Source organism: Zootoca vivipara, chromosome 2 (genome assembly GCF_963506605.1).
Source record: "Zootoca vivipara chromosome 2, rZooViv1.1, whole genome shotgun sequence".
Taxonomy (NCBI): Eukaryota; Metazoa; Chordata; class Lepidosauria; order Squamata; family Lacertidae; genus Zootoca; species Zootoca vivipara.
The window spans coordinates 63,873,484-63,891,780 of NC_083277.1; the positions used below are offsets into that span (position 1 = coordinate 63,873,484).

Genomic DNA, 18,297 nt, shown 5'->3' on the forward strand with positions numbered 1-18,297 from the left:
ATGGCCACCAACCTGGATGGCTTTAAAAGACGATTAGACAAATTCATGGAGGACAAGGCTATTAGCCACAATGCCTATGTTCCACCTTCATTGTCAGAGGCATTATGCCTCTGAATACCAGTTGCTGGAAATTGCATGTAGGCAGACTGCTTGCAGGTTTCCATGGGCATCTAGTTGGCCACTGTGAGAACAGGATGCTGGACTATATGAGCCATTGGCCTCATCCAGCAGGCTGGTCTTATGTTCTCCAGCAAGAGGACAGCTTCCTGGTATCTCACCATCTCCCTGGTGAACTATACAATCGGACTGTGTGAAGACTCCGCTACATTAGTCAAAAGACAGCGTTATAAATGCTTTATAATACTGTGGCGCCGGGTGGCGCTGTAGAGCTGAAATCGCAACTCAATGCTATTTTAAATTGTGAGCTTTACAATGGTTTTGTTTTGTTTTTTTGGCAGATCGTTTTCAGAGCGTTTTTTAAAAAATAAATAAATAGGTGTGTAGATCTAGCCTGAAATGAAGGCTGGAGGGGCAAATGCATAATAAGATCTGCTGGAGCAATAAGCAGCAGACAATGGAAAACCACATGTGGGTGAATAGGATCAAGGAGGTGGGAAGGATGACAAGCATCCACAAGTCAGTCCATGGAATTACTTCCTCTGACTGGTTATGGTGCTTTGCTGTTCTAACCTCTGACCCCCCCCAGCCTGTTCTACCACGTGACCACATGTAGGCTTTGAACCTGGGATCTCATGTGTGTTAAACCTGCACTGTTGTACAGTGGCTCCTAAGGCTTGGTGCATATGACTACGTAGGTTCAAGGGTTGGGCAGCTGGAAGGTCACAAATGTCCTATAATGGGTGCTGCTCTGTCTGTCCTCTGTAAGTGCACAGGATCACAACTATATATTGACACACACACCAGCATTAACAACCTACAGTGCAGCAAAAGCACAGGATTTCTCTGTAACCAGTTGACTCATGAGAGCTTCACAATTGTTAGGGTAATTTTCAATGTGTTTGAGCCTGAAATTCAGCACACATGTAAATGCCCTGATTATTAGGATGGGAAATCAGGAAATGGGATGTTTATATATACACCATCAAAATTAGGGACTCAAATTGGACTACTATGTTTCTGATTCTGGGTATTTATCAATAATAGTATCATTTGTAATACAAATGGTTCTTTCGGGTGGCAGAGGTGGGGGTATGTTTTCTGAGAATTGTTTATTCCAACCACCTCCTTCCTACCTTTTAAGCAGCTCCTTGTTCTCTTGTGTTCTTTCCTCCAATATAACCAGTACCAGCAAAGGTGACCCATTTGAGAGAGGACAGCAACACGACCAGTGGGGAGCAAACAGTGACCTGCATCACAGAAGGAATGCCCCAGCCAGAGGTTGCCTGGTATACCTGCAATAATGCCAAATGGTAAGGAGATCACTTCCGAAGGGCCTGTTTGGTACATTTGTGCTTGGGATGTCCAGTAGCATAGGATGGATTTAAAATATGATGGAATGGGAGTCTCAATAACTGTATAACGCAGAGAATGGATTCCAATAGGCATGCTACTCATCAAAGGATTGAAATACGTGCATGGCAGATGGGGGTCTGCAACAGAATGTTGCAATATTTCTCACCTTCCGTTTGGATGGAATACTCCTCCTTTTCAGTGCTCCAGGCAGCCAGATCCTTCTCTAGCAGTTTTTTCCATCACCTCTTGTTTGCCCTCATTTTTCTTTTCCAAGTGACAGCCAACATTCTGTGAGTACTGATCCCGCTCAGATCTCATTAGGCTGTTTTTGTTTTACTATGCCCCATTACAGGTTTTTTTAAAAAGTGTTTTTTACTTCCGCAGTCCTCGCCTAAGCATGTCAATACACCTCTCTCTACTTTATCAGTTTTGGCTACAACACCTGACTCCCCTATTAAAAGGATTAATAGCTTCCAGTGACCATGCTTTTCATATAGCTATTTTCACAGTTTCAGCACTCCAAAAATTTTGAACTTGAATTAAATACATACATAATTTTATTTGTATGCTGCCTTTCCATAGTTCAAACCATGTTCAAGGAGGCTTACAACAAGGAAAAAAAATACATAATTACAATGTAACAAAAGTAGTAACAAACAATAAATAAAACATCAAAAAGTATACAACCAAACTGAACCATTTCCACATAAATCGTAAGATTTAAAATATAGATACGGAAAATTAATGATAGCAGCAACAACACCCCCATAAAACCCTCAAACAATACCCCATCCCAGAGTCTGTTCAGCAGCCTCAGCTTTTGTAGCTGGAGTTCGTCAAGGCCAGGTGGAAAAGGCCTGCAAGGCAGGGAGCAGGTTTTCTGTGACGCACAGCCAGATCAGGGGTCGGCAAGGCTTACCTCGCCTGGGCTGGTTCACTCCCATGGAGATCGTTCTGTGGGCTGGATCGTGTCTGCGCAGATGCGATTTCCGGCATCTGTGCATGCGCAGACGCGATCTCCGGCGCCGCGGAAGTGAGTCCCTGCTCAGCGCTGTGTTGGTTTAGCGCAGTGTGCGGGGACTCACTGAGCAGGTGGCTCAGTTCGGGGGCAACTCGGGGGCCGTTTAAATGCATAGCTGCCAAGTTTTCCCTTTTCTCGCGAGGAAGCCTATTCAGCATAAGGGAAAATCCCTTTAAAAAATGGATAACTTGGCAACTATGTTAAATGACCCCTGTGGGCCGCTTGTGGACCATGAGCCATAGGTTGCCGACCCCTGGCCAAGATGGTCTCAGGCCTCTTCAGCTTGCAGATCAACCCCAATAAAAAATGTTGTATTACACTTATATCCTGCCTTCCTTCCCTCATGGAATACAGGGTGGTGCACATGGTGTTCCAAGGTGGTCACTGACCAGATGCAGCTTCAGCAAGGGGGCTACATCATGTTCTTTCAGGGTCATACTCAATGTTGCACTGAATGTCTCCAGCTAGACCTAGCATACAATCCTATACACACTTACTTTTAAGTAAGCATGCAAAGGACTGGGTTGCAGCAATTCAGATGGAGCATGAATGAATCAAACATCTGAAGAAGCTGGGCTGCCTTCCATTGGCTGATTATCTTCAACAACAGGTGTGATGCAGAAGCCACCAAAATCCTGGTGAATGCCTCTGAAGAGATGGTTCTGGAAACAAACACCACCTACCGAGATGACATGAGGATTTACATCGTGACAAGCAAGCTGCACCTCCACAGAGTAGATGAGCCGGTCTTCCTCAGTTGTGCTACTCAAAACCTCTTGGGCGCGGATACTCAGAACATAACCCTAGTCCCAGACAGTGAGTTCCACAGCATGTCTTGTATAATACAGCAATGTTTATTTCAGTGTAGGATTTTAGGAACATCGTCATGTCCTCGACTTATGCCATGTGTCCCATCTGCTATCCCTAGAATTATATGGCAGCGTTTAAATTAACTCACAGGAGCAGACGTTATAAAAGCACAGTAAGAGAAAATGAAGAGGCATACTGTAGTTCCAAAAGCAGATGGTGTTAAGTGAGTGAGAAAATACTGAACAGGGAAGCATGAATGTGATAAATGCATAGCCTAGCTTCTGCAATAGGTCCAGTGCCTCTCCATCAGTCCATAAGCTGCAAAGCTTGCCACAACCATTCCTTTTGACTGCAGTTATCATCTGTGTGTCCCAAACCATAAAAGGTTTGAGAAAGGCAAAGGGGATGGGAATGTACAATCTTTTAAAATGTTTCTATTTTATTCCCATCCGCCCCCCCCCCTAATCCCTCACAGGGTGAGTCAGTGCATTTAGTTCAACATTGTTTACTCACAGTCTCACCCCAGGGATTCAGGCAGGAGCCCTTCCAAGCCCTGCCTGGACATGCCAGGAATTGAACCTGGGACCTTTTCCGTGCAAAGCATGAGCTCTGCCATGGTGCTACAGTCCTTCCCATACCAGGTAAGGCAGCAAAGCAATCGGCAACATTCTGCAACGTTGCATTATGTTTCTCGATCCTTTGCTGTTCTCTGCATAGCTATGGCTTCTCTGGCTTCTTTGTTGTGTGATCACCACGACCCTATATGAGCTGCTTTACAAAACTCTGAAGGAGACCAAGCTGAGCAATGAAGTTGAGTATGTGACAAAACAGTCAATGCGATTGTTTTGGCACATGCCCACATCCCAGTTATTCTTAATGTTCAATGATAATATGCCACACACCTGCAGAGACTGATGAGAAGTACCAGAGATGTCAGCCTGTGTTGAGAAATGGGGATTTGGGCATATGGTGGTGAGTCAGTCACACAAGACATTCCTGCAGAGGAAGATGTAAAATAACCACTTAGGGCTTGGAGATGTATATGCTCAGACGTACATGCAGGGCAGAGGTACTTTTCAGACATTTTATGAATGCATAGAGGTCAGGCACCTGCAGTCCCATTCCACCTCTCTGTCATGTTTTTTTTAAAAAAATAATAATGTCCATAATGGTGTCTTGTTGTGATCAGAGTAGAACCCCACAGATTATGACAGATATGTAGGGTGGCTTCCCATTAGTATCTGGCAGGAGTTGCAGGACCTTGGATAGCTCCAAGCAGGTAATTTACACTGATAAAAATCCTGTTTGGGCATTTGCTTGGATATATGGGGTTGTAGTCAACTAATGTTTACTCAGAGCAGACCCACTGAAATGAATGGCCATGACTAACTTAAGCCTGTTGAGTAAAAAGATAGTTGACTCCAACCCATGACCTTCAGAATCAGACACACACAAGACCCACCTTCAAATGTCCCTGAGTGTCCCAGCACTGCCCACTCAGTTCTCGACATTTTCCTCTTGAGTGGGGAAGGATTACAGGTTTGCTCATTGTTTCTGGTTTTAATGTAAGGTGAGCCTCTGGCAGTGTCTATGCATTTTTGTTTTTTAAACAATGGCCTATTCTTTTTATTTCTCTTTTTGTAAGCATCTCTAGCTGAAAAGTGGCTTAAAAATATACATCTAAGCAAATGAAATGAGTTTTGGTATTCTATAAATTAGAATGGGACCTTATGTTTCTGTATACATTTAATGTTTCAGATTTGCCCTTCAAAGTGATAATCATCTCAGTTATCCTGGCCTTGCTGGTGCTCATGTTTCTTTTCCTGGTGATCCTCGTTGCTGTGTGGCGAAAGGTAAGAGCAGGCCTGACTCTTTTCGGTGTCTCAGTGAAAGTCCTATAAAGAGCCTGGTAGTGATATGACTTCCCTACTGTTAAGCCTTTTTTGACGGAATGAGTTCAACCATTTGGAAAAGGGCCTGAAGGGACAGACTCCAGACCCAAACCCCAGAGATCTGCTGGTAGTCAGTGTAGAAAATATTGAACTAGATGAACTAATAGTCTGACTTGGTGCAAGGCAGCTTTCTATGTTCCTGTGCTCCTGGTGGGTTGGCTGATTAACCATGAAACTTTAGCTATTCAGCTACAGGGAACCTCAGGGATCCAGTGGTAATAGTTGCTACGCTGAAGGAGTTCAGTTACCACTATGAACTGTCAATAGGCAAGGATTTAGGCATGGGCATCTGGAATAAGCCTGGAATACAAATAAGGAATTATTCCCAGAAAATCCACTAACGTCTGTGGGAGAATCTTACTCACCAGAGCTAGTAGGAGACCCACGATATATTTTCCAGATTGTAAAACAATTTTCCTCCATTATGAATTGCCAACTTATTTTTAAAACAAAAAACAAAAAAAAACCTCACCAGTTAGTAAAAATGGAAGGTTTCAGGATTCGAATGGACATTTGGAAATTTGAGGAAGTACTTCCTTTTGATAAGATGATAAATAGCAATGGAAGTGGTTTCATGTGGCTGTTCCGTGGTAGACTTTAGATAAAGCTATAGATATAGAACATTTCAGAATGGCTGTGCTCACTTAAGCCTCATTGATTTCAAAAAGGCTTAGGTGTGCATAATTCTGTGTTCATTGTGTTTATAATGTCATCACATAATGTCAAAGCTGATTAGCCTTCCTGGAGAGGCAGCAACCATCCCTCAGATAGAGGCCTTGATATGTGGAGATTGGGGAAATATGTGGATGTGCTTACTGAAAACTACATGGACACCTAATCTTGCCAGGCTTCCTGGATACCAACAGCCCAGCCCTTTCTAACACCTTCCTTTCCCTTTCCTTAGAAGCCTCGCTATGAAATCCGCTGGAAGGTGATTGAGTCAGTCAGCTCTGATGGACATGAATATATCTATGTGGACCCCATGCAGCTTCCGTATGACTCCAGCTGGGAGGTTCCCAGAGACAAGCTTGTGCTAGGTGAGGGGAAGAACAGGCCATGGGAAAGGATTCATGCTTAAATGGTTAGTGCCACTATGGGCAGATCTGTTCCAGGACTACTACCTCCATGTCTTGCTTGGACTACAACTTCCAAAACTACAGAAGATGAGGAATAATTTTCGTAGTCCCTCGTAGAGCCACCTTCTTCAGTCCTCTGCATTTGGATACTGGAGGGCAGTACACAGAAAAAGCACTTCAAGTTTCCATAGCAGAATTCAATAGCTGCAGCACTAACTCAACTTCCAATCTAGTGGTCAATGCACCACTAGGGGGAACCAGAAAGCTGTGGCGTGCTATTGCGACACTTGTTCAGCAATAGCATTAATTTGCAAGTTGTTCCTGCCTTAGAAGGAGCGGTACAGAAAGACCCCTGCCATGCAAAGAAGAGGAAGTAGCACCATACAATAGCGGGTGGAGTGTGATCAACAAATGCACTAATGGGGAATGGTTCCCAATTATATTGAGGCCACTAGGCACTTATTCTCATAATTAGAGAATATGTAAAGAGATAAGCAGCTAGGAATGAGATGCTGTGGAATTTGCAATCAACTCCCCACCTAGCGGTCCCTAGTAGAATGCATCCAATGTTGTTTAGAAGAAAGCGTGGCTAGCGCAGGAGTCTTATCGGTCATGCGGAAACCATCTCTTGCCCAGACATCATAGCTCCCAGCTTTAATCATTCCCCAGTGGAATAACTCATGCTGTCCAATCGTTCAAGTAAAGAGCTGAACATTTTCCATGCAGCTGTTCTGCGGACTCATCCCATTACTGTTAATAGCTGGAAAGTCCTAAAGTTATGATTTTCTTATGTTGTTCCTGATGGAGAATATGCCTTCATCTTCCTGCTGCAGGACGCACACTAGGCTCCGGGGCCTTTGGGCGTGTGGTGGAAGCAATAGCCCACAGCCTGAGCCACTCACAGTCTACCATGAGAGTTGCTGTGAAAATGCTTAAGTGTGAGTTTGAAATCTTCTCTCCCCCTTGCTGCCAAGTGTTCACACCCCCTTTCCATGCACCTTGCCTTTCTAATATATTTTCACCATCTTCTGCCTCTGTCTTCAGTGTTCACTGGCCTTGCTCATGTGACATGCGTAAAAGCATGCCATTAAGCAAACTGTTTCCCCAGAGAAAAAGTACATAGTAACCTTTAGCCATTTCCTGAATCCGAGGTGATGTGAAATCACTTGTGGTATGTAGCTTGCTTATGTGGTAGCCACAATATAACACTCCATAGTATGAAATACAGCCACATGGAAATCTACTTTTTGGTAGTGGCCAGGTGAGGTGAGTGATGTCTGGGTCATACTGCAATCTGTGCTCACCTGGATGTAACCTTCTTTGAACCCAATACTTCGGAGTAGTCACATATAGGATTGTGCTGTCAGCCCTCAAGTGTACAATCCAGAGGAGGCTTCCCCTTACCTGTTGTCACCTGTTGGCTCTTTCTTCCTACTGGTCTCCTTCTGCGCCTCTCTCTGTGTCTATCCGATGTTAACATTTTTCTGAAGATGGATGTGTCTAGAACACTTCCCCCCCCCCGTACAGTACTTCTAAGCTGTTGTTCTGCATTTCATAATTTGATCCACCCATCTTACAGCTACTGCCAGAAGCAGTGAGAAGCAGGCGCTAATGTCGGAACTGAAGATCATGAGTCACCTTGGGCCTCATCTGAACATTGTCAACCTGCTTGGAGCCTGCACCAAAGGAGGTACCAGCTTCATGACTGTGTTCCTGTGCCCTTGGCCTTTCTCTTCCCCTCCATGCACATTGAAACGTTTATCATTAATAGGTCTTATTTTAACCCGAGAAAATAACAAATCTGCATTGGGGCAGGGAGAGTCAGGAGGGTTTCATGCTTTGCTGTTCCATCAGCTAAAGTGCTGTTCCATGTGGTTGTTTTCCGGCAGGCGAAGAAAACCTGCCAATTGCCCTGTCACTGCTCAAACCTCCATGATATGGAACTGAAAGAAAAGGTTCATCCACCATCTCCACCTTTTTAATTTAGACTGCCCTCCAGAATGATAGGCCCCCCTGTTGTGCACTTTTAATGGTTCCATTGTTATTTTGCCCTGATACTTTTAATCATTCCATTATTTTCAAAACCACATTTTCCTTTTCCCCCTAGGCCTTTAGTACTATAGAGACTGATCTCGCAACAAGACAAGTTAGACACAGTAAGGGAGGGGCAGCAAAATAGCTGGAAGCAAAACAGATATTTTGATCCTTGCCCACTTCCTGACACTTATAGAAATGATTAGTTGTTTGGCCTGCATACTTACGAACATGGACCAGTGCTAGTGGAGGTCCGCACAACAACTTATGCACACATCTATGCAACTCCTCAGAAAATGCCTCTACTTAATCTAAATAAATGAAAGCAGAAAGTGTGAAATGTAAATGCAAACAGGCAGCCTTGAGCAACAAAAGGCCTGGATCGCACACTAACCTTGCATGGGATCTGTGTTGTGTGGTCAAATAGCAGGCAGGAGGCAACATGCAATGCAAGTGCTTCAGAGGGAGATTGCTCAAATCAAGTTTACACAAGTACAGGTCTAATCACAGAGTGTTTGGCTCTTACATTAATTGATTTGGGGAAGAAGGGGCTGTGCACCCACTCCTGCATCACTCGGGAAGGATCCTCAGCCAGGTGTATACATGAATTGGCCCATACATCAGCTGTAGGGAATGGGGTTTACCCATCATATACACACTTCATATCAAAATGAGCAACCCACTTGAATGTTACTTTCTCTCTCTCTTTGAACACAGACAAATCCATTCTAAAATAGCACTGCCCATTATTAAGTGTGCTGATTTTCATAACCGCTTACTTTAAAACATGTGGAGACAAAGCAAGCAATGTTGCTTTCAACTCTGATAAAGAAATAATGCACACACACCTAGTTTTCACACTTGGGTGGTAAAATCTATGTCTAGCTGCACCACTGCCAGCAGAGATTCACTTAACAGAATATCCCTCCTGGCATGCATGTTTTCAGTGCACAGGGATGGCTGTTGTTGTTGTTGTTGTTTGTAGAAGCATTCAGCAACATGAGCCCCGCACTTGCAGTCTGAAGTGGATTACCATTTCTGTAAGGCCACAACTGCCCTATTCTTGAGTCATATTCAAGGAAGGCGGTACTCATACCTGGATGGCTAGAGCTGTTTTTCTTCTCTGCAGGCCCTATCTACATCATAACAGAGTACTGTCGCTATGGAGACCTGGTGGACTACTTGCACAGGAACAAGCACACCTTCCTGCAATGCTGCAGTGAGAAAGCCAAGCAGGAAGCAGAGGTGTATGGGAATGCCCACACTGAGGACAGGGTGCAGAGGTACCTGCTGTTTGACACTGTCCCCTTTTGCTACTATTATTCCACTGCCATCTACATACAGGATTGTGGCCTTTCTGAAACGGAAACCTGTGAATTATAGCGTCTCTGTAAACAAGTTTAAAGGATAGCAAATTCAGCACAGAGCTGGCTTTCCCTTTCATTTGTGTGTGTGCTTATTTTAGTTCTACATTTCTAAGGCAGTCTCTTTTGCAATCAGTATCAAGGGTGTTGACATCTAGATTCCATTACAATTTTGTCCAAGTCGTTTGTTTAGCTCAAAGAGGATTTACATAAGCATTTCCCTCAATCATGGGGCTGACATTTGGAATTGCCCCAAGGTGAGAGCCACCTGGAACTCAGTTCCAAAAAAGCAAAGATGCATATGCATTTGCCCCGCATGTAACTCTCTACTGCTCAATTCACTGCGTTGAGATTATCGTGAATTGCAGCATGTAGAAAATCAAAGGCCAACTGTTGATCCATTCCAGATGTGCAATAATATTTTAGAAGAACAATGCAGATGGTTGAAGCAATTCCCTGAAGCCAAACTAAATAAAAAACAAACAAAAATGCCCACTAAGGAAGGAAACCAGGAAGATTATTTCAAGGTTTAAATAAACTTCTCCCCTCACTTTGCAGCCATGTTTCCTTATCTGTGGAAAGTGATGGGGGCTACATGGATATGAGCAAGGATGAGTCATTGGATTATGTGCCCATGGCAGTGCCCATGTCAGATATGAAGGGTGAAATCAAATATGTGGACATTGATGCCTCCAATTATGGTACTACCTATGAACTGGACAGCTATTCGCCATCAGGTAAGAGAAGTGACAGAGACAGGGGTGTCCAGTCATACCAATTGCTTCAAAATCCAATATGCAGAACTGAAGGTGTTGTCTGCGTCATCCTTAAATTGTTTTTTCAGTGTCAGGAGAAGTAAGCATCTAATATTACTTCTGATATCTCTTGGTCCCATGTTTTAGCAAGGCTTTTATTGTGTGGGTGTAGGTGTAGTTAGACCTGTGTGATGTCTGATTATATCTCTGCTCTTTGTTTTCAGCTTCTGAAAAGGTGGCATTGATCAATGAGTCTCCTCTCCTCAGCTATGTGGATCTTGTTGGAATTAGTTTTCAGGTTGCCAATGGAATGGAGTTCCTAGCCTCCAAAAATGCAAGTACTTTTAATATTCAGAATGATGTAATAATACCTAGGGATGACCGGCTTCGAAGTCTTTTTGTGCATGTCTGTGGAATATGAAATAAATGGAAGCAGGTAGAGGGGTTTAGGATCAGCTAGCTTCAGTACATTTTGTTATAAACAGAGACAGGATGTTTGAGTCATGTGGTACTAGCCATCCTTTAGACATTGCTGCTTCTTCCTTCTTCTTGGGAACAGGCAGTATTATCTCATTACATGAGGGTGCGGACCAGAGACATGACACAGTGAAGGTAGGCTGCATATCATTGCATTTTAATAAGTTAATTCATTTATTCATTCAGATAATTTCTATAATTTCTATCCCACTTACATTTTTAGCAAAACCTCTTCAGCGGGTTATAATACAATGAAATATGAATGAATAAACTTATTATAATGCAATGATATGCAGTCTAGCTTCACTGTAAAATCAAAAGTATTTTACACACACACACACACACACACACACACACACACACACACACACACACACACTATAGAAATCCATCTCTTCTGGAGATATGTGCTCTGTGACATCTGGCCAGAAGCCATCGCTGCTTCTCCAGTGGCAGCAGAGGCAGCAGAATGGGCAGGGCATCTATGGGGGCATTGCTTCTTAGGTTTCTGCTGCCCAAGGCAGCTGCCCCCAGCTCACCTCATAGAGGTGCTGGCCATGTTGATAGGACTTGTAGTAGGGAAGGTGATCTGTTACGTAGGTACCCTGGTACTAAGCTGTTTAGGGCTTTATAAGTCCTTTAAGTCCATTACAAGTATCTCTTCTTGGCTCAAGACAGACCAGAGTTTAGTCACGCAATACTCAGTCCCTATTTCAGGTCTTTTCGGTGCTAATATGGACTAAGGAGATACCATTAAAAATGCATCTGCCAGTACTATTCCTGAAAGCAATCCTCCTCCACGCTGAGGAAGTTACTTTCCCTGTTCCAATGTAGAAATCATTGTTCATGTAAGACTGCTTTAAAAAAGATTGTTAAGGGGACTCAAGTTCTGTGCCAAGAAAACCTACATTTTGTGACTGGTATAAATTTTACAAGTTAATAAATTCGCATATATTTTACATAGTTTATTTTGGTTCTCGTAGTCATGGGGGAAGGGGGGGGAAGCAAAAGGCTATGCAGCCACTGCAGTCCCACCTCCTGGCCACTGCAAATACTGCTTTGTTCCCTTACTGGTTTCTGCAATTTCTGTATACTTCCTCTGACTCTTAGAGGGCTAAACTTACTTTAAAATTGAAATAAATAAATAAATAAATACGAAGTCTCTCAAGGGGATTAATTGCACTGCCAGTCTGAATGTATGCCCTTGTGATATATAGTCACGCACTAAACACAGCCCCCCTCTTACGTGGCATAACATGCATTGGGCTTCCCTTAGACAATGTAAGTATTCTTCAAGCTGAATTGCAAAGTAATGTTTGCTGCCACAAACTAACACAATTGCCATTTCACTGGGATAACTTCAGACTGTAAATCACCCAATGGCATTTCAGTGATGCCGTATTATTTTTTATCCTTGCTGAGTCATCCTTTTCACAGAAGGTATTTTTTAAAAAAAAACAACAACCAACAACTATGGGAAAGGGAAGCATGGGGAAAGTGGTCAAACTCGTGCAGAACAAGTTACTGCTAAGAGTTACCACACCTAAGCCCTGTGGTTATTTCCCAGAGAGCATTCCCGCAAGCCACAGTTGTTCTGAAACATTACACATACAACACAAGTGCCACAGGCTATTAATGGTACCGCAGGTAAGCATACTGAAGCAGTGCTAATCTAAAGGCTTTTGTTAGGCAACAGGCTTATGCAAGAGAATGGAGAAGTGAAAATGGCAAGGCAATTGCATGCAAGAAAGGTGTCATCCCTCATGAGAGGTTCTGTTCAGCAATGAACTCTGAGACTAGAAGGTTCAAGAAAACACAGTTAATTAATTCCACAATGTTAGATTCTCAGGCTGTGTACAATTATTATTCCTTTGCAACCATCATCATATATAACGTGGAGAGCATATTTTCACTGCTTTCCTGCTCTGATTCCTAAACTGCAATTTCTTGCCTGTGTCCCGAGTAGGAAAGGTAAATTTGGTTGAGTTTGCATTTCAAGGCAAACCTACCCAATCTGCACTTCCTACAACAATGTGTGAACCACAACACAGCCACCCTTCAAAATGCACACATTCTGCATTGCATTTCTCCAGCCAAGTAATGTACTGTATAAATACTAAGGGAAGATGTGCATAAAAATGCATATGTCAGTGAAAGTAGCAAACTAAAATGTATTATTTTAAGGAAAATTGCATAAATAAAATGCATAGAGATTTATACAATAGAATAAATCTACAATAAAAAGCTGGTAAATTTTCATGAACACTTAAAAAAATAAATGACAAGTTGATGTGGAAATGTGGAGAACTAAATTTAAGATTGGAAAAATGAGAAATGGAAAAAAACCACCCCAGGCAAATCAAAGGTTAGAGCAGGGGTAGTCAATCTTTTTATACCTATCGCCCACTAATGCATCTTTCTTGATGGTAAAATTTCCTGTGCCCTCCACCAGTGCTCAATGGAAGGAGGATTCAGCTTGAGCCGTAGAACCCTCTACCGCCCACCTAGAATCCTGAAACGCCCACTAGTGGGCGGTAGGGACCAGGGTGGCAACCCCTGGGTTAGAGTGTGATCCTGATAACGGCAAGCTTGCAGGTTAGATCCCCATATGGGACAGCTGCATATTCCTGCACTGTAATTCTATGATTCTATGACAGTAGTCAGTGTCAAGAATAAAAGGGACACTGCAAAAAGAAAATGTTCTGAACAGCAAGCCTTACACCCCCTCTTCCCGTTTTGTAAAGGGGTTGGCTAATCATTTGCATTTCCACATCATTAATAAAGCAGCTCCAAACCTGTATCAGTCATTTTAAAATATGTGTGTCTTATGCATTAGGGCTGATTGCATTCAGATTTTTCAGGGTCTTACTTGAAGCACTACAAAACCCTGCTAAACTAGAAACTGCAGCCTGTCAGGAGAAGAAAAGCCCCACAAATTTATGAACCACAGGCAATAGCAGGGATGGAATAACACCAGACTGGCAGAGACTTCCACACTGGTGATGGGATTCTGTCCTCTACTGCATCTGAGGACAGCATGCTAGCTTAAGGAGTGTAGGGCTGGCTGCATGGCACACACACAGTTCTGTTGTCTGTCACCTCACTGCTCCTTAGTATCTGCCGCCTGAGATCTGCCTCATGGAAGGGATGGTCCTCAAAGTCTGTAAAGCTATTGGGCAGGATTCACCTAACAAGTTCTATTAGTGGAAGCCCTGTGCAGAGATTTCCAACAAGGTTTTCCCTCGTCTATTCCCCCGCATGCTCCCAAAATTGGTTTGTGAAGTCAGGATAATCCCCAGACTAGTGTATAGCAGGGGGAGAGGGGAATAATTGTGTCAGGCAAGCTGAAACGCTTGCACTGATGGAACAATTTCCTTAGCTTGACATTGAATTCCTCCCATTGTTTGGTCACAGTGCACTCACTACTATTTCACAAAGATTTCTTGTTGATGCTGCTTTGCTCTGAAGGTGCTTCCTGCAGAAAGAAGCAGATTTCTTGAAAAACCATAACTGTTTAACAGTTTATACACTGTGTCTTTTCCCTATTCCACAGTGTGTGCACCGAGACCTGGCTGCAAGGAATGTGTTGATCTGCGAAGGGAAACTGGTGAAGATATGTGACTTTGGTCTAGCTAGAGACATAATGCGGGATTCAAATTACATCTCCAAAGGCAATGTGAGTGACTTAATTACATGGACTCTGAGTGTCCCTCTGAACTTCCACGAGTCTTGTCTTGTGTAAGGGCCATATGACAGATGTCTCCAACCTCTGACAGAGACTTACAAAAATGGTTCCTGACCTCTTTACAGAGCATCTGAAGGCTATTTTCTGAGAAATGGACCTCCAAGCTCCAAGTTATATATGGCCCATAAATTATTTTCATGCTCCAAACAAGAATTTCACCTCCTTTGTGATTCTCTGTCTCCATCTCTCCATCTCATTCAGCTCATCCAGCTTTCATTTTAAAACCTCCTTCAGTCCCCCTGAGAACTTGCTTCTGCTTCCCTAGATGATCATGCTTCAGCTTCCTGAAGATTGACTTAGTCATTAGCTATGAGTAAGTCCTCTAGTCCAGAGCTCTCATGGTTACCATGCCTCTTATAACTTCAATTTTAATGCAATCTCTAGAACTTCATTGGACCTACTGAGCAGCCCCATCTCCCTCATTGGTCAATGCATGATGCTATTAGAACAGTGCTGCCAACCATTTGTCTCTTATAGCTGCTGAGCCTCCTAAGTGTATGAAGCAAAAGCAACCAGAGCTTCCCACCTTTCTGCAATTTCCAATCATTGAAATATTTCAGGAAGCCCTGAAACCCTCCTAGGACACTTTTTTCACACCAAAATTTCTGATATTGACTTCACAGGAAAAGAATAGCTGATGCTGAGACCACAGAAGTCATCAGTTGTAAGGAACCTGGTCTTCATGATCTTATCTACATTCACAAGGAACCCCAGCTAAACATGGTTCCTTCTGACCCCACTAGTCTTCATACCCCTTATTTAATCCCAGTTTGTTTTAAGGATGTAAGAAGAGGCTGCTGGATCAAGCCAATGGGCCATCCAGTCCAGCATCTCATTCTCACAGTGACCAACCAGATGCCTGTGGGAAACTGAGCACAAGAGCACTCTCCCTAACTCCTGCTGTTACCAATAACTCGTATTCAGAAACATTACTGTCTCCGACTATGGTAACAGAGCATTATTTCGGTTCTGGAATGCAGTATATTCCACCCCTCAAATCTGCACACCGGACATCCCCTTCCTGCATGGATGTGGATGCACCCTCTCTGACTTTGGGTTCTTCTGCTCCTTTCCTCTCACATCTTTGCCTTCCATCTCCTCCTCTATACGACATTGACTGGCATGTCTCAGCTCTAGGCCTCTATCCTTCTCACAGCACAAGGCCCACATCCATTTTCTTGATTCTGCACCAAAGCCCTTCATGACCTGTGTTCAACAATGGATTGCTTCACAATGGTTTATGCATTTCCTCTGTTCCCTTTTAATTCAATGAGTCATCTTACTAGATACTAGACAACAAAACTCCTTGCATCCTAACTGATCCATGCTAGCTTTACCAATTTTGGTTTCCCGAATTTCTGGGAAGCTGAGCAAGGAGGCTTCTCAGCACAGATGGCTATGGTGGATGGGGCATGGAAAGAGTATTCTTCGAAAACTTTCTAGAAGCTCTAGCCTGAAGTCTGTGCTGGTACATTCCTATATGTGGGACTACCCCAAATATCCACTGAAACAACCATATGGGCACCTACGCTTTTTTCTCCTTTACATTGCAGCCACTGAGACGTTTGGCTCCTGCTGTTACTGGATAGCATTTTGTTCTAATAAAAAAATACCCATATACACAAGGCTCAAAGCACTCTGCAGTTATCATCAAGAGCCACATATCTGATTATTTTGTCTTGAGCTGATTGTGTGAATGCACAGCCTGAGGTTTTCAGAGGCTTAAATAATCTAACCATTGTGAGTCACCTTGCACATCTCTGAATCTCCCTTACACGACCACTCAGATAAACAGGGAAATGAAACTGTGGTCCTTCGCAATCCTTCCTGGAGATTATTTTTGATGCTGGTTGCACAAATAAGCCCACTCAGAGTTCAGGGAATTGTAATAGGAAAGCAGCACGCAAGCTGCTAGAGAGAAAACCAGAAGCAGGCTAGTTTCATATGTCACAAATAAGTATGGGCTGGAAACAGGAAATGAGGGTAGCAAGAATTGTATGTCTGTCCCTTTTTTCCAGAGCCTCTTATGTTCATCATGTTCATTCTTTTCTATCAGGCACACTGACTAAACCTGACTGTTCATGCCCAGACTGGGAGTGTTTCTAAGCATTTAGCTCTGACTACTGGAACCTCAATAACTCCCTTCACACATTATAGATGTGAAGAGGATTTGCCATGCTGAAGGGGATTCTATGTGCTGCAGGCCCTGTCCTTGATGTTTCACTGCTCTCTGGTTTCATTTCCCCCAGCCCCGATGCTCATGTATTGAACATGGATGTCTGAGCAGGGGAAGCCTACACACAGAGATTTCTATGCAGGGAAGTCTATGTCCATAAAAGTCTCCATGCATATATTTTCCCTGGAATATATCATAATCCTAAATAGAATACCTGGTGGCTTATCCCATGCTACAGAGTAGGTTTCATTAAAAGTCACATGGAAGGCCCTCACTGTTAGCAAACAGATGAAAATTCATTGAAGGTCACTGCATTTCTGCTGTGTCTTTTGGTTATAGACCTTCTTGCCATTGAAATGGATGGCACCTGAGAGCATCTTCAACAACCTCTACACTACCTTGAGTGATGTGTGGTCCTTTGGAATCCTCCTCTGGGAAATATTCACTCTGGGTAAGCAACTGGTCAGTGTCACCCAGACTCTGTTTGATCCATCCCACTTACTGGATTTCCTGTGTACGGAATGAAAACAATGTTTCTCACTCTCTTTAATCTACGTATGTTTCATGCCACACTATAAGTACCTTCACACAAGCCCAGAATCCTTCATCTTTCAAGCTAAAGACTAAGTTATGCATGATGTCCGCTTACCCCCTTTTAGGGATGCAGCGGCTTTGCAGGACGGCCAGTGCCTCCCCTCCTGCCTACAATGCAGGACTGGGTGTTAGGGTCTGATCCCTGCCGGAGCGCGAGCTGCCAATGGCAGCCTGGCATGGAGGGCTGGGCTCGGGGGGGGGGGGGACTTACAACAGCCCATGCCAGCCTCTGACACCCAGCTCAGTGGCGATTTAGGCATTGGGTAACCTTAGCTTAATTGTACCCTTGCCTAGTTGTACCCTCACCTCCCCCTCCAGAAATAGGGTACCCCGTTGAAGGGATCTGTGATGGAGTTGCTTCTATCAATTTGCCCAGATGGGGGGCTTGGGCCTCAGCGCTCCTAGAGGCGGGGATCCCTGTGGGGATTCCCCTATTTGATGTAAGTCATAGGAATCCCTGCTGCCGGGTGGACCCTGATGTCATTTCCAGTAGGCAGCCCAGAAATAAATGCTTACCCAATGCTTATGCCAAACCACTTCATCTGTAGTCAATAAAGTTGTAGCCTGATTCAGTCCCATTCAACTGTGTGTTCTTCTTTATTGGTAGCTCACCTGAGTGGGGTGGGGGGGTTTGGGAGTGTGCAGCCTGGGTCTGCAAGTTAATCACATCATTTGTTAGTTCATTCACTGACCATGTTCCTGTGGGGGGGCTAGACTGGGACCATGGCATGGGCTTAGTAGGACTATAATCCTTTATCCATCCAGCTTGCATTGAGGAAAAACTCAGAGTGGAGTGAATTTGAGTCCCCCCCCCCCCGAT

The 18,297-nt window shown here is 43.7% G+C and overlaps 1 protein-coding gene across 2 annotated transcripts in view; it reads left to right on the forward strand.

The window, feature by feature from the left end:
* PDGFRB (platelet derived growth factor receptor beta) overlaps window positions 1-18,297 on the forward strand; it is a 78,807-nt gene that overhangs the window by 49,340 nt on the left and 11,170 nt on the right. For both annotated transcript variants that reach the window (XM_035105655.2, XM_060271638.1), the window contains 11 exons: window positions 1,304-1,430; window positions 3,105-3,310; window positions 5,063-5,157; window positions 6,161-6,293; window positions 7,166-7,270; window positions 7,912-8,022; window positions 9,496-9,649; window positions 10,289-10,467; window positions 10,710-10,819; window positions 14,516-14,638; window positions 17,223-17,334. In XM_035105655.2, the coding sequence (XP_034961546.1) occupies window positions 1,304-1,430; window positions 3,105-3,310; window positions 5,063-5,157; window positions 6,161-6,293; window positions 7,166-7,270; window positions 7,912-8,022; window positions 9,496-9,649; window positions 10,289-10,467; window positions 10,710-10,819; window positions 14,516-14,638; window positions 17,223-17,334 (1,455 nt within the window). The remainder of the gene's footprint in view (window positions 1-1,303; window positions 1,431-3,104; window positions 3,311-5,062; window positions 5,158-6,160; window positions 6,294-7,165; window positions 7,271-7,911; window positions 8,023-9,495; window positions 9,650-10,288; window positions 10,468-10,709; window positions 10,820-14,515; window positions 14,639-17,222; window positions 17,335-18,297) is intronic.